This window comes from Leuciscus leuciscus, assembly GCF_965113295.1.
Source record: "Leuciscus leuciscus genome assembly, chromosome: 8".
Classification (NCBI taxonomy): domain Eukaryota; kingdom Metazoa; phylum Chordata; class Actinopteri; order Cypriniformes; family Leuciscidae; genus Leuciscus; species Leuciscus leuciscus.
Window position 1 is genome coordinate 41,764,424 of NC_138732.1, and position 17,767 is coordinate 41,782,190.

Here is a 17,767-nt window from a genome sequence, read left to right on the forward strand (position 1 = left end):
TATAAAATAGTGCTGGTTATGCTAAATACGTTTTCCAGCATCTGTCAGCATGCAAAGGAGACCATAATAACTTGCTGGGTTTCAGAAAGTGGGACGATCTGCCGGTGGATTCGCACTTGTACTGGGTGTCTTAGTCTTAGGTCGAACTGTTTCTGATAACATCTTTTTGCAGGCTGTTCTACAAAAGAGAGGGTGATACGAGTCTGTGTTCACATCATGCGCTGACTTTAAGGAGACCAGCTGGCACTAGATAAACCCGTCTTAACACAGACCAAACCAGATCCAGACTATAGACCTGATCTTAAGTGTATTAATGCTCAAGCTGAGCTGAAAAGCTTTCATAAGTCTCGTGGTTTGAAAGAAATCAATGCCAAAGCTTATCGTCCACTTTTAACACTTGTATGTGACGGATTTGATTTTACAAAATGATTTCAGTGAATTTTGAGCACATATTGTGTATAATAAGCACTCTTTTAAAATACTCGGGGGCAAAAGTTTGGAATAAATATGATTTTTTTCATGTTTCTGAAAGACGTCTCTTCTGCTCACCAAGGCTGCATTTATCTGATCAAAGATACAGTAAAAATTCTGAAATATTATTATAATTTAAAACAGCTGTTTTCTATGTGAATATCTAGTAAAGTGTAATTTATTCCTGTGATCAAAGCTGAATTTTCAGCATCATTACTCACATGTGTCACATGATCCTTCACAAATCACTCTAATATGAGGATTTGATGCTCAAGAAATGTTTATGATTATTATTAATGTTGAAAACAGTTGTGCTGCTTTAGATTTTTATGCAAATTCTACCATTCAAAAGTATGGAGTAAGATCGATCTTGAAAAAAAAAAAAAATACTTTTATTCAACAAGGACGCATTAAATTGATTAAAGTGACAGTCATAAAGACATTTATAATGCTACAAAAGATCATGTGACACTGAAGACTGGAGTAATGATGCTTTGATCACAATAATAAATTACATTTTACTATATATTCTCATAGAAAACAGCTGTTTTACACTGTAATAATATTTCATAATTTTTACTGTATTTTGATCAAATAAATTCAGCCTTTTTTCAAAAACATTAAAAAATCTTAATTATTCCAAGCTTTTGACTGCAACAATTAAATAATGAGTAAAACATGTATGTCAGCATTAAATGAGCTCTCCAAATACTTTTCATTATTAGCATTTTAACAAAAAAACATCTCAATCAACCACTATATTCGAGGTAGGCCTATCACTCGAGTGCATTCAGGACACTTCAATACTTATGGTTATTAACTCTAAGTATGTTCAATGAAAAAGAAGTGATGACTTAGCAAACACAGCTAATTAAAAGAATAAAGCTCTATAATCATATTGTGTGTCTGTAAGTGGTGAAGACGAATGTGGCTGGTGTGTTCAGGTGCGCTTCTCTCTCTCTCTCCCTCCGCCTCATCCATCACTCGCGCTGTAAGTTTTGTTATCACTCCAACACTAATCAAAAGAGAAAACTGTCACTGCCACTGACCTGTGGAACCTCCCAATTATGCTCTTCAAGAGCGACAGCAGCACTTAACTTCCACTGCCGGCTAAATGACCACCATCAATCTACGCTGAATAGCAATGAGCCACCGGGCTGCAAATGATTATTTTTTTTTTATTTTTTTTTTAAGGTACAGGAATCCCAAGCCTGGAATTTATGAAAGGTGAAAAGCAACTCAAGGCTATTTCCCCCTCCTCGCTCAGACTCGCGGGCCTGGGGAGACCACGACGTCTGCATTAGTGCTAAACACAATTTATGCCTTTTAATTTACTCAAAAGGTGCTTAAGCGGCCCGCGCGCTACAATGCAGAACTGAACGCCAGTTTTTAAATATGGGGGTCGTTGGAATAAAACGGTTTATATAATCTGCGTGCCCTTCCTCTTTCGAGGGCACTGCTTAAAGTCTAGCGTTCCTTTTCCATTTATTCTGTCTAATTGTCTCGGTGATGACCTCGATATAAAGCACTAAAGATTCTAGCTTGCTTTGCTTTTATTTTTCATTATTGCGGGACGGCGATATGTTGACAGTTGCAGATTGAGGTATAAACTGTCTTTGCATGAGGTCTCAATTACGTGCACTGGTGGCGTTTCTCCAGAAACCAGCGCGCCCTCTATAGTGAACACACACACACACACACACACACACACACACATCTGTGCGCTTTCTGTGCCTGTGAAATGAACTAATCCCTAATGTTCAAGCCCTGTAGTCGCAATCGAAAATTTGTAATGCAATGAATAGTCATACTTTAAAGTCAGCATAATATCAAAATGATCCTTGATGTGCGAGATTATTTCTCATCTTGTATTAAAATGCAATACTCTGCTGCAGACATCCTTTATGTGAATATCCTGTCTAGTGCTGTCTATCAATAAAAAAATAATAAAAAAACTAGATTAATCACACATTTTTCTGTGATTAATCGCAACTAAAAACACTTACGTTTTTTTATATAATAATTTCACAGTTATTCTCCAAATTAATGTAGAGATAACATAAAGACGGTCTATTTAAAAAAAACTTATAACTGAAGGCCACTGATACTAATACAGCTACTGATGTCTCATGAAAAATTATTTCCCCCCCCCCCCAATTTTAAACATTAATTATAGCCATTCAACATTACAATGTAATTAAAAGCTATACATTTTTTAACATTTATAAGGCTTAAAAAAAAGCGTGATCATATAATGTAACTCTAGCCAAAGGATTACAGAAAAAACAGATACGCGTTAATTGTAATAAATATTTTTAACACATCCTTTATGTGAATATGTGGAAAAAACTAGATTAATCACAAATTTTTTTCTGCGATTAATCGCAACTAATAACACTTACGTTTTTTAATATATTTTATAATGTAATATTTTCACAGTTATTCTGCAAATTAATGTAGAGATAACATAAAGACAGTATTTAAAAAAAAACTTGTTTAATGGCATATTTTTTATAACTGAAGGCTACTGATACTAATACAGCTACTGATGTCTCATGAAAATTATTTTTTCCCCCAATTTTAAACATTAATTATAGCCATTCAACATTACAATGTAATTAAAAGCTATAAATGTTTTAACATTTATAAGGCTTAAAAAAAAGCGTGATCATATAATGTAACTCTAGCCAAAGGATGACAGAAAAAACAGATACTGTGTTAATTGTAATAAATATTTTTAACACATCCTTTATGTGAATATGTGGAAAAAACTAGAATAATCACACATTTTTCTGTGATTAATCGCAAAATGAATCGGATGCGTCTCAGACAGCACTAATCCTGTCTCACCCGGGAATATTTCAGATTCAGGCTGATCAGTGTGTTCACTGTTGTTGCATTTAAACATACGGTTTAAATAACCTCATGGCTGGTACTTGAGAGTTTAATTAGTTGCTTCCACGTTTTTCATAGTATTTAACACATGTAAACAGCACTGCTAATAGCCGATAGAGTCCACAGGGAAACAGAGAAACGGGAAAGTCTGTCACCGCTTTAAAAAAAAAGGTACATTCTACTTAAATTGAAACATTGATCAGTCTTTCTGCAACCTGCAGCTAATTACAATCTCTGAACATCATTTCAATCTCACCTAGACTGTTTTATGCCTGGCTGCCACCAGATGAAGAACAGACTGTTTATTCATCTTGTCTTTATTTAACCCAATGCAGTTACTTTCTTGATAGATTAAAGTACATTGCACAATGGAAATTGTAGCTGTTATGTTTAAATCACTTTAATTCTTTTGCGATAAAATCAGCACCGTCAACCTGCGAAGGCACAAGGCAGTATTATAATTCTCGGACTGGAGTGTGTGTGGACACTGAGAACGAGTGTGTCTTTGCTGACGCAGGTGTTGCTGACATTTGAAGAAAACCACCTTTGCATTTAAAACACTCATTCTCTCGGCTTCCACCATGATCTGTGTGCGAGGACAATAAAACACCTGACAATCAGGTAAAGTAGCCCAGGAAAGTTTCTAGGGAATGATACAAAACATTTGGAGAATTTGATTCTTTCGTAGTTCACAAAACGATATCAGCGTGATGATTGCATACTGAAACATGCCATTACTGCTCAAAAGCAAACTAATTATGTAATAATTATAAAATAATCATAACATTTAAATGAATGTATAGACTAGATTCATTTCTAAGAAATATATTTTAGTATAAACTGCAGAATTAATGTTTGTAATGTTTTATGCTTTTGTTGTGTTACTGTATTTTCTACTATGCAATAATAGGTATAAAAATTTATATATATATATTTTTTTTATGTAAATGTAAATGTTGGGATATTGTCCCTCCAACCAAGGTTATTATAGTAAACTAAAACTAAAACAAAAATGAAAACCATTAAAAAAATATATATTTTTGTTACTTGAAATAAAATAAATGTTAACTGAATTAAAATAAAATATATTTATAAAAAAATAAACTTATTTGATTTCAGATAATTGCCAAACATTTCTTAATTTTATTTAGTTTAAGCAAGCATAACTGGGAGAATCAGACTAACTGCAACAATTAAAGACATTTTTATATTATTTTAGTCAAAATGTCTGAAATATCACAAATACAATCACTACTAATATGAATTGTTAATCACTTTAGACCAATAAGTGGCACTGTAATCAAATTAAGATGGTGTGGTCAGTGTGAGCCGACAAAGAGAGTTTGGTGTCAATATGGCAAAGGGTTGCGGAGTTACAGCCTCAGAATCAGCTTGGCATCATGCCATCACATTTTCTTGATATAAATAACATCAAAAATCAAAAAGCGTTTAATAACTTTTTGCCAGCATGTCTGAAGATGATCTGAGCCGACTTTGGTGAAAATTGGACCAACGGTCAAGGAGGGGATAAAAAAAAAAGTAGGTTTTCAAAGAAATTCAAAATGGGGGACAGCAGTTTTCAATGACTCATAATTGGTATCATTGTTCTAGGCATGACCCAAGGAATCGATCAAGACCACTTTTATTAAAATAGGCAAAATTAATCAAAAGCTATTCGTATTTCTTGACTTTCATTATAAATTTTGACCAGAATGTGGCGTTATTCTGTAAGCACCTTCAGCGCATGGTCCAGATGACACATACCGAGTTTCGTAACCATACACTAATGCATTTCCAAAATACAGCATTGTACCACAACATTCAAAATGTCCGATAATGGAAAATTGGGGATCATTCGACTCGGTGTGGTGCAATGAATTAAAAGAGACCAGTTTTAATAATTATAAAAAAATGTCATATCTTCTAACCAGTAGGTGGCGCTGTGTTTAAAAGCTGAACGTAGCCTCGGGTTTGTGATGACATGCACCATGACTCATCTCAATACGCTAAAGCGTTGTGGAGATATAGCCTTGCATCCAATTTTGCGCGCTCTTCATTAAATTCATTTGTGCGTTATTCGAGAACGGATAAGTTTATCAAAAAGCTTTTAATAACTTTTTGCCAGCATGGTCTGAAGATGATCTGAGCCAATTTTGGTTAATATCAGACGAAATATCTAGGAAAAGTTCAAAACAAATATTTTTTTATTATAGAAAATTCAAAATGGCGTCTTGAGCCAAATAAATTGAGCCTAAAAAAAGATTCTAGCCCTTACGGTTCAGAAGTTATTAGCATAAACGTGAGTGCAACTTTGGACAGTTGGTGGCGCTAGAGGGATTGAGTTAGAGACTACAAAATTGCTGTGGTAAATGTACAGACCTCTATATGTGTGCCAAATTTCACAACTTTTTACTATTCGGTTAAATTGGCTGCCATAGACTCAATAGCATAAGCAGAAGAAAAAGAAGAAGAACACTTATGATTACAACAGGTGCCGTAACTCAGTGCTTGGCCCCTATTTACTAACATTAACAAAAATGGAAAATATATAAAAATAATTCAAAATATCAATAACAATTATGAATATTACTAGCACTGTCTCTAAGCTCTCTGACTGGTCTCATCAGTAGACATACACATATTAGAATAATGTAGACTAAACGAGTGTACAGCAGTCAGATGTTTACAGTGAACTCTATTGATCCCGCGCCGGCCTCTACCCTGAGACCGGCCCAGATAATGAGTTTCCGGTTAAATGTCCCCCACTTACTGGGAAAAACACATTCCAGCAGGGCTAAAGTGCTCCTCGCGCCCTCCAATATATTTTGTACGGTCTAATTAACTCTGTAAGCAATCTCAATTACTTTGTGCCCAGGGAAGCGTTGGCCAGGCACACTCCTTAAGCAAGTCTGTTATCCTTTTAAAAAATGAGCTGAGGAGGTACAGCCTCGGACAACTGAGCCCTACACTTCATTTGTCTTTGGCCAAGTTTGATAGCTATGCGTTTAAAAACCCATTCAATCTTATAAACCAAAAATTAAATGTACTCAGCTGTGATGGTCCTCTGTGCATCTGCTATTTATATGCTAATCTCCTCTCTTACGGGGAAGGTCTCGCAAATTATTACGGCAAACCAATAACTCAGGTGTATGGACTAGCGGGCTAGCTGACCGAAGAGCAAGAGCGAAATGCGCTTTGTCACGAGGACGCGTTCTAGACAGCCTGGAGTGAGACTCCATGAAGTTTCCTGTCATATTTCAATTTGAAAGCACATAATGTTGCGTATATATATGTGTGTGTGTGTGTATGTGTGCTATAGCATGTTATTGTTTTCAGTTATTAACCTTTCTTTTGCCCTGGAATGTACTTAAAACTAAGTTCTTTCTTCTGCCCAAAACAAATATTGCCCAGGAACATGTACAGTATACTGAAAAATTTGGCAACACTTTATTTTTACAATGTCCTTGTTACACATGTAACATGTTACATGTACTTACCATAGTAATAACAGTAAATTATGCATAATTACATGCAACTAACCCTCAACCAAACCCTCATCCCAACCCTATAGTAAGTACATGTTGCTAATTAATATCACTCAGTACTTAAATATATAATTACACTGGAACAAGGACACCTTAAAATAAAGTGTAATCAAAATGTTTAACTGTGTTTAATGTTTAATCAGTGCTGGGCAGATTACTTGCAAATTGAGGTTACTGATTAGGCCTACATGATGAAAATTGTAGTTACAGTAGTAACAATCTAGAATACTCATTTTAGGTAATGTTTTTTTTATATATGGATGCTGAATAAATGCACTTACGCCACCTCTGTTTGACAATACAGTGGGCCCTATCTTACACCCAGCGCAATTGACTTTGTACAGCGACGCATGTTTCATTCCTATTTTGCACCCGCGCACAGAGGACTTTTCCCTCCACAGACGCATGTCGGTAAATTAGGAAATACACTTGCGCTCCCGGGGGCGGTTCAGCGAAAAGAGGAGGCGTGTTCCGGTGCAAACGTTCCCTGGTGCTATTTTGCAAATAGCACCATTTAGTTATTCAGATGCTATTTTAAGGGCGCATGCTTGGCCATAATGTAGCGTGTGCACAACGCACATACACTTTGCTTCTCTACTCTACACACAGACGCAGCAGTTCCAGAATTATTGGATTATTAGGAATATCACTGTTTTAATTTCTGAGAGAAGTTTCTTGTTTTACCAGCATATGATATCAGGAAACTAGATGAGGTCAAATAAACCATGCGTATGGGTTGACATTCTGCTTAAGTTTTCATTGACTAAAACTAAACTGAGACATTTTGTCGACTAAAATTTGACTAAACAAAACTAGTACAGGGTTGACTAAATATGATGAAAACTAAAAAGTACATATGACACAGGACTAAAACAGCCGACAAAATGAACACTTCTACCCAGAACTGTGTTTAATTATGAGTAACCAAACGGTGTACCGGTAATTTCTTCCATGTGATGACAAATATTAGCATGGGATGGTGATCAACATGGTGATAAATAAACACTGGATAGTTCAGGATAATGGGATAACTGGGTCAGTTCACACAGTTAACATTTTTTGAATCTGAAACTCATTATCATGTGATAAAGGCAACAATTATAAATTGTCATTTTACAGCTTTCTCAGATAGGCAGGAGTTTAAGGAGTTGAAAGCAATTTTCGTCCCGTGTCAGAGCAATGATACAGGGAATAAAGTAATGGAACGCTTTTAAGAGTAAAAAGGAAAAACTAATTATGATAAAGACCTTTTAGCTGTTTCTTTATCACAAAGCACTGACTTTTTGCATTGAAAGTCATCACTGAGAGTGATAAACCTCTCTGGCATGCAGTCGAGTGCTCTGTCAATGTCACGCCCCTCCTTTCTCTGTTCTTTTCGCCCAGTTAAAAACGGATAACATGTGTCATAATGATGTGTCTTCTAACTGCTCGCTGTGTCCCATTCCACCCTAGACTGAGCAAATCTCCATTAGCACATGAGCCGTGCCCCGCCGCACTGGAGCGATCTCATGCTGTCGATGCAGAGATGTTCCACCAAATACCATAAACACTGTAATCTAAACATGTACACTACACAAATATTCTCAACTCTTCTCATCTTGTGGTGCACATGGATCACTTGTGACAAGCAAACATTATCCTCCCAAGCACAGTATTTAGACAAAAGTCCAGTAATGTGTGAGGAAAGGGCGCCCTCCTCTGGGAATAATGCATTATTGTTCAGTTGCTGTGTTCAGAATGGTTATATTAGCTCACTGCTTTACTGTGTGTTGTGCTGCATGCCATCTTACAACACACTCAACACAGAACAGTCAGTTGTGAGTTTGATGAGTTTAGCAATGGGAAAATGGACAAAAAACACATTTCCATTTTTAATTTCGGAAAAAGTAAATTAGGTTATAAACATATATTTAATATATGAGTTAAAATTGCTGAAGTTGTGTATACATATGGTTAAAAACAAAAGATGATTTAAAGAGGATCTATTATGGCCTCTCTACTAGAACAGGTTTTCCTGCTTGAATGTTGATTATTTTCCTCATATTCTCCATTGTTGCAGCTCCTCTCTTCCCAGTCTGTCAGTTCCTGTCTCTATGAAGCCCCTCCTTCTGAAAAGCACACTGTGCTCTGATTGGTCGGCTGGAGCAGTGTTTTGAGATTGGTCGAGCGCTTCGAGTGTGTTTGGGAAATGCCCCGCCCCTTACCATAACCAACAGTTTCAACACACTACTAACTAACTCAACCAGGCCCGCCCCTTTATTCTGCGTATTAATTATTATAATGAGGAATATTGTGACGTGTTCGTTCCCGGGAGAAACTCAAGACTACAATGGAGGCGTTTCAGGAGTTCAGAAACACTGACACTGATATAGAGAAGAACTCAGAGCTTTTTCATGCTCAAACAGCAACATTACACACTGAAGAAAGCACAATAGGTCCTTTTTAAGCAGACAACACCAGAAACATTACAATCTGGCTTTGATGTAGCGGTAAAAATGTAAAGGGGTCCTATTATGCACTTTTACGAAATGTCTTGAGTTTGTTTTTGGGGTGTACTAGAATACGTTTACATGCTTGATTGTTCACATATTTTACATTATTACAGCTCTCTCCCCAGTCTGGCTCGAAAACACCGATTTCGATGAAGCCCCTCCTTCTGAAATACGAAATGTGCTGTGATTGGTTAATTGGCCCAGTGTGTTGTGATTGGCAGTGCTTAGCTGAGTTCGGGAAATGTCCCGTCCCTTCATAACTGCAAGTTGTTCTCTAGTGTAAATATTGAGCATGGCGTCAATTTCAAAACAATTCGAGCCTGATTCAGACCCTGACAATGTTAACGAATAAGAGGATCGTGCAGAACGGATTTCATGAACAGACTTTGCAAGCACGGGATTTGCAATTTCACAGAACGTTTCAGAGTATTTTGAGTTATTTTCTTATACATTATCGATACGATGTTATCCACCATTTAATCGTGATATTTGTCAGAAAATTAAGGTAATACAAACAGCAATCGATCAAAAAGCCATGATTCATTTTCCTAAGGAGCGGTGAACCGCCTTACAAAAGCAACAGAAAACAAACTGTTCTCCATTAAAAATGTGCAGCGCACAGATAAACGTTGGGGTTATAACATTCAGGAACAGTGTTTAAAGTTTTAACCAGCTTAGGAAGGTCAAACAAATGAGTTTTGGAAACGTTGTGGAAAAAACAGTGTCTCTTTGACAGAGACAACACTGTCATCTCTAATGCAGCTCATCCAGGCCTCGTCCACCTTTCTGTGTATTCTGTGGGCGGAGATTATTTAAATGAGGAACATTGTGACTTCATAAGATCCGGATAAAAAAATGCATCGCCGCCCAAACGAGCCGTTCGTTGTAGTTTGTAAAAAGGGGATTCTGTTAAATGAAATATCTCCCTTTGGAGGGACTTTGAGCTTTACAACTTTGCAGATCTTGTTTTATACTCAAACAGCAACATTACACACTAGCTAAAGCTGAAAAAGTAGAAAATCATAACAGTTGATCTAATTAGTTGATATGTAATTTTGATAACATAAACCCTTTTAAATGTAGTGATCAAAATTGATATTTGGCATCGTAAAATCCTTTTAGATGGACGGATAACAAACTGGCTGGAGTAGTGCGGCATGTCACAAACACAAAACATCTGTCAGTCAACTGAAGGTGCAGAGCCACACAACACAAGCCACGTTTCCATTACCCTTCAAATTGCGCAAATTGAAATTGCGCAAATTGAAATTGCGCATTGAAAATACGGCCAATGGAAACACGTCAATTTCGCAAAAACTCCCATTTAGCGCAAAAAAGTTTTTACGCTCGCATGAGGTGCTTTTTCAGGCAACTCGAAAAATAAATATTTCGCAAAACTGCAAACTTTTGCGCATTTCCAGGTCACCTGACGTGATGACGCGGTTTGTTTGGACAGAAGACGAGACTGAGGTCTTTATTAAACTCATATAAGACACAAGAATTACAGCAATAAAGGATTCTAAACCTCAAATAAATGCCACAATCAAGACCTGGAAGCAGATCTGAGGGAGAAACACCCAGAAACTCCTCATATGAGCCGCTCACGAGTATAATAAGGGTCGTTCCTTACCATTAATGCTTGGATAACACACATACATCTCCTTCGATTAATAATAATGGCTAGTGCAGTGGCTGGGATATAGTACATGAACCTACCAACATCCGTCGCCATGGTTTCTGGAATGATTTTACTGATCGCGAGAGGAAAAAATTAAGTTTCAGTCGCATAACATCGGTTAATGGAAACGGCATCATTTCGCAATAGTTTTTTGTCGACATTTAAAAAAAAAAAAAAAACGCAAATCTGTAATGGAAACGCCCCTACAGATGCTTTCAATGAAGGAAATACTGGGAGCAACAGGGAGTGAGAGTCTAGTACTGTCAGCACTGCTTAATGCATTTAATAGTGTTAAAAGGGCAGATTTACCCTCAGAATCAGTGCAAAAAAGCTTGAAAAAACTAATCTGTCTGGAAAACAGTCTCACCACTCTTCTCTCTCTGTTCTTGTAGTCGATATGAAGAGCCTCATGCTTCCTCAAGGCGAGCTCCAGTGACTTCTTCAACTCGGTGGCTCTCCTCATCAGTTCTTCCTCGACGCCTACCTTTGTAAAGACCTGTAATACACATTACAAATCACACAATAAACAACTTCGTTCAAGTAAATAGTGCATTTATGAGATGTATGAAAGAAAATCCAAAGGTTGTAGAGCGATATGCCACAATATGCAACAGCATCAACACTCTCATGATGATTTGAGGATTGAATTCTGTTTGCATCATTGATCATCATTTTCCTGATATCACTGTAAAGCTGCTTTGAAATCATCTGTATTGTACTAAGCGCTATAGAAATAAAGGTGACATGACGATTTAAACCCTTTAACATTTCCTGTAATGGTAACTGTATAATATCATACTCTTAATATTTCTGCAGTATACCATATTAATATTTTCTTATTTCTCAGCCTCCACTGTTGAATATTCTTGTGTAAGACTGCCCTTGTGTAACTTATTTTCGTTATCTTATGTGTACGTCATGAACACAGCTAGACAAAACCAGAACTAGGCCTTGGACACACTTATACACACACACGCACGCAAACAAGAACTCAAGACTCGCACAAACACTTTAACATCTGACCTCTCGTTATTGTATCTCTAAATACGCCATATATGGTAGGGCTTGATCTTTGAGCACTATGATTGGATGCCCTGGACAGCGTGGATGATTCTGCTTGTGTATAAATATGACTCTTCTTCCTTAATAAACTTGATAATGTTATGGTACTTCACTGTCTCTGTGTCTGCTTCATCATTCTCTCGAAGAGCCGGTTTCCACCTGATGACTGGCAGCTTCAAGGCTGCAGAAAGTCTACCTGAAAATTAATACTTCATAAGCCTGTATGACCTACTACTGGACCATCCGATGAAGTGAATTTAGTCCTTGGCCAAAATGTGCAGTATTCAACAGAGACAGAGACAGCCAAAAGATAAAGTGCCCCTATTATGCTATTTTTGTTTTGGAGTCTCCTCAAACATGTTTACTGGCATCCAAGGTCAAACAAAGTTAATCTTCTCATAATATCCACTGCAGCATCAGCTCTATTCTCACAGTCTGAAACAGTCTGATAAAGGATTCGGTCTCTCTAAACCCCGCCTTTCCAAGAGCCTCCTCTGCTCAGATTGGTCAGATGACCCAGTCTGTTGTGATTGGCCTACTCTGCTCTGATTGGTCAGATGACCCAGTCTGTTGTGATTGGTCTACTCTGCTCTGATTGGTCAGGTGGTTCAGTCTGTTGTGATTGGTCTACTCTGCTCTGATTGGTCAGACGGCCCAGTGGTCTACTCTGCTCTGATTGGTCAGACGGCCCAGTCTGTTGTGATTGGTCTACTCTGCTCTGCTTGTTCAGATGGCCCAGTCTGTTGTGATTGGTCTACTCTGCTCTGATTGGTCAGATGGCCCAGTCTGTTGTGATTGGTCTACTCTGCTCTGATTGGTCAGATGGCCCAGTCTGTTGTGATTGGTCTACTCTGCTCTGATTGGTCAGATGGCCCAGTCTGTTGTGATTGGTCTACTCTGCTCTGATTGGTCAGATGGCCCAGTCTGTTGTGATTGGTCTACTCTGCTCTGATAGTCAGATTGTCCAGTCTGTTGTGATTTGTCTACTCTGCTCTGATTGGTCAGATGGTCCAGTCTGTTGTGATTGGTCTACTCTGCTCTGATTGGTCAGATGACCCAGTCTGTTGTGATTGGTCTACTCTGCTCTGATTGGTCAGATGGCCCAGTCTGTTGTGATTGGTCTACTCTGCTCTGATTGGTCAGATTGTCCAGTCTGTTGTGATTGGTCTACTCTGCTCTGATTGGTCAGATGCATCTGCATGAACAACCCAAACCAAACTCTTCCAGTTTTAGCTACAACTACACAGTTTGAGGGCCAGGCAAAGTAGATGTTATTACTGACGACTCATTTCAGGCAGTTCAGAATCAGTTCTTTCTTTCAGAAGACAATCACTACATTTATCTGCACTTTGATCTTTGTAACTTTTCAGACCTTCTACATTCACAAACAGCTACATTATACACTAAATGAAAAGGAATATCCAAAAACACAGAATAGGGGCAGCTTGAACATTCTGCTAAGCATCTCCTTCTGAATAAACAATGACAGATTGCTCATGTGGGGATGAATGATTCCTTTAAGCGGTCGCAGGGTTCACCTGGATCCAGGACTGCACCAGAGGCAGGTGTCTGGTTGTGACGAGTCTATGAAGATCCCTCACCGTGTTTACCAACGCCTCATTCTCTTCCGTCTCTTTCAATTGTAAATCTGCGGACATGATTCAGATGGTTACTCACAAAATCTCCCAATAAGAACTCCAATTCCATGCCATGCTATGACATGATGGAGGACACATATCATCCGACCGGCTGTGAACCCGATCGCTCAGACGCACCTGTGGACACATTGAGCTCCAGCTGATATTTGTAAGACATTAAACCAGTGCTGCGGAGAAACACATTCACATCAGGAACTTCCCCCGTGTCACTCTCGTCACTAGACTCGTCTGTTTGCCCTTCATCGCTCCTCTTCTCTGACATCTCTCCGTTCTGCTCATTGCTCAGGTCTTTACTGCAGCAGGGCTGGTCAGATTTGTCCTCGTCTCCCGTAGAGCTGTTAGCAACTTCTGCTTCCTCGTTGAACAGGTTTAAGTCATCGGTTGCAAGCAGTTTTATGCAGTTGTTCATCTCAGTCAAGGTTTCCTCAATCCCAGTCGTCATTTCTTAATGAAAGAGACAGCAAAAACAAGCATTATAGCTTAGGAACGCACACTGTTTTCTCATCTTTAACTATGGATCAATGGTTATATCCATTATTATGTTTTGACATCTGGTTAAACTTAGGCAAGCATCACTATTACTCCTTTTTTGAATGCAGTTTGTGTACGTTTTTACAGTCATTCTGGCACTAATTTCAGAAATATCATGTCATTTTTCAAAACTCTAGCCACAAAACAGTCATCACAGCCAGTCCAATGTACTAAACCTGCATTGTGCATTCATATTGTGTATGTAAACATATATATATATATGTTTTATAAAAAAAATTAAATAAAATACAATTTGTGAAAATAACTATTTTAACATTAAATACCATAGGAACATTCATTTAGATCATGCACACATAAGATACCCACAGTTTCACTGTGCAGTTGTTGGCACAGTTTTTAAATATATATTATATATATATATATATTATAATTTTTTTATGCCATGCCAGCTTCTTTGGCTATTTTCATGGTGAAAACCATACTTATATATATATATATATATATATATACACAGTACAGGCCAAAAGTTTGGACACATTACTATTTTTAATGTTTTTGAAAGAAGTTTCTTCTGCTCATCAAGCCTGCATTTATTTGATCAAAAATACAGAAAAAAAAAAAAGTAATATTGTGATATATTATTACAATTTAAAATAATTGGTTTTCAATTTATTATACTTTAAATTATCATTTATTTCTTTGATGCAAAGCTGAATTTTCAGGATCATTACTCCAGTCTATCACATGATCCTTTAGAAATCATTCTAATATTCCGATTTATTATGAGTGTTGGAAACAGTTCTGCTGCCTAATATATTTGATGAATAAAAGGTTAAAAAGAACTGAATTTATTCAAAATAAAAAAATATTTTCTTCTTTACTATCACTTTTTATCAATTTAACTCATCCTTGCTGAATAAAAGTATTGATTTATTTCAAAAAAAGAAAGAAAAAAATGGAGTAATGATCCTGAAAATTCAGCTTTGCATCACAGAAATAAATGATAAAAAATTAATTGAAAACCAGTTATTTTAAATTGTAATAATATATCACAATATTAAAAAAAATTCGGTATTTTTTATCAAATAAATGCAGGCTTGATGAGCAGAAGAAACCTCTTTCAAAAACATTAAAAATAGTAATGTGTCCAAACTTTTGGCCTGTACTGTATATTCATACTTAATTATTTAAAATAGAAACTAATTAGGACCCAATTTTCTAAAATTAAAATTGGATTAACTTGATTAAAAAACGTTTCCCGGGTATTAACATAATTAAACAATTGTCTCAGAGGAGTAGAAATTATTAAATATTGTAGTACAAAATGTGTGATATTTTTTCATCATGGTGCACATAAATGCATCACTTTAAAGGACTAATAGAGAGAACACTACAGGAAAGACGGAAACATGTTAGCGTTTTGAAAAATGACATCAATGTTTTAATAATAAGTGACTGTAAAAAAACCCTGTAAATATTCAATTTCACCAACCTTTTACTTTTCAAAGCAAGTCATTAACTACTTGTGGCAAGGCCTTTGTAGTCAAGAAGTTATTCATTGAAATTATTGATTTATTGAGGTAAATATTTAGCGATTTCTTTTTTCTTTTCTTTTTTACAATATTATACTTTTTCCAGGATATAGTTCATTTATTTTACAGCATGTCCTGGAAACTGTCTCTTGATGTTTAACAATCATAAAAATTATTTGCTTAACAATATTGATATTTATTAATATTGATTCTTGGTGGAGCTGTGAAAGCTTAACATATGCAGTTAAAAATATAACATACTTTATTGCCACCAGACATACAGGAATAGAGGTAATAGAATTTAAAATGTACACAAGGTTTACATGCACATCATTTAAATATCTTCCATCTGTGCGTTTAATGACAGCAATTCAGAGCATATATTAGTAAGCCCGACCGCAGGGCGTCAATGAACAGAATATATGTGAAAGCATTGAATTTGCACAGGATAATGTCAGCTATACAGACATTGCAGAGATAGGTGTGCCTACTGTATACTGTATTATATCTAGGATTATCAGGAGAAAGAGATTTAATCCCAGAAAGTGGTACAACAAATACTATAAAACAAGCCTGTAATACTCTATAGGACTCATAAACACATGCATCTGTTGAAGAATGAACACCCTGGTATTTCTCATATATACAGTGCGATGCCTCGTCTGTCAGCTGATCTGATGTTCGATACTGTAAAGAAGATAAACATAACGTGCTGAACATAATGTTTTTTACATTAACAACTATGTAAGACTCTCTGACACAACTCAACTCTCTGAGGAAACAAAGGAAATTAACATTTGAACTCACTCTTGTGCGCAAGTCTCACCTCAGAATCATCCTAATCTTCCCTCATTCCTTCTCCCTCATGCTGAGATCACCAACATTCACCATAAGGTGCGGAGAGTTCAGAGATGTCTTGTTGACTGCTGTGGGTGTGCCCCTATGTAAATCAACCTCTGTCCCTAGTAAGTCTGGGACAGTGATTAATGCAAATTCCCACTGTGAACTCGTGTCTACATCTGAAAGAGGTTTAGGGAGATGCTGAAGAGGCTCGGGGTGATTTGTAGCTCAGATCAGCCCGTGATGCGGAGAGTGGCCGAGACTCTCAGCATCATGTATTTTCTAATGTCAGGTTCGCATCTTCCTTCTTTATTCCAGAGCATTTGATGTTTTGTATTTATTATCTTTGAACGGATTATGAAATTGGCATGATACATTTACCTGACATAATAAATTGATACATTTGATTTTCAGTGTTGGGAAAGTTCACTTTCTATATGAACTATTTCAAAGTTCAGTTCACAAATTTTTGAATGAACTAGTTCAGCTCATAGTTCATACTTCAAAATTTTGAACTAAGTTCACAGTTCCAAAAATGAACAAGTTCACAGTTCTTTTTTTCCATATGTTGCTACGAGCTATTATTTTTCAAAATTATTGCCACAGGCCATATAGACCCACAGACAGCAATTTTTTGATCAGTTTTAACATGAGGAAAAACGTACTGCTTGAACGGTTTTTTTTAATGAGGAATTATGAAAAGAAAAACAGGACGGTAGTGCAAATGTTTTTCACTTTTAATAATTTTCCATTTAAGTACATACTAAAAAGGAATACTGGAATCCTGGAAAAATATACCAGGCAGTTTCAACAAGTGCGGATTTTCTTTTCCTTTCAAAGTTTGCACCGAAATGTAAGATTTTCCCATCCTCACCGACCTTGTCATAAAACTCATTTAAATGATCATATAGGGCTGTGCGATATAGCAAAAAAAATTATCACGATATAATGTTTCATATCATTCGGTATCGATAATTATTGAAATTTTTTTAGAACCTTTTTTTTTTTAAGACAAGTAGAAAAGTTTGAATTTAAACCACTGTTTTTTATTTTATTTATCCACATTAAGGCAAACAACTAATTATTTTAGTTTTAGCAGTCA

General features: G+C 36.6%; 1 protein-coding gene across 1 annotated transcript in view; it reads right to left on the reverse strand.

The window, feature by feature from the left end:
• uvssa (UV-stimulated scaffold protein A) overlaps positions 1-17,767 on the reverse strand; it is a 45,171-nt gene that overhangs the window by 18,400 nt on the left and 9,004 nt on the right. Inside the window, exons 5-7 of the mRNA XM_082178494.1 lie at positions 13,919-14,245; positions 13,682-13,791; positions 11,449-11,577 (exon numbers count right to left, since the gene is read on the reverse strand). Of these exons, the coding sequence (XP_082034620.1) occupies positions 11,449-11,577; positions 13,682-13,791; positions 13,919-14,245 (566 nt within the window). The remainder of the gene's footprint in view (positions 1-11,448; positions 11,578-13,681; positions 13,792-13,918; positions 14,246-17,767) is intronic.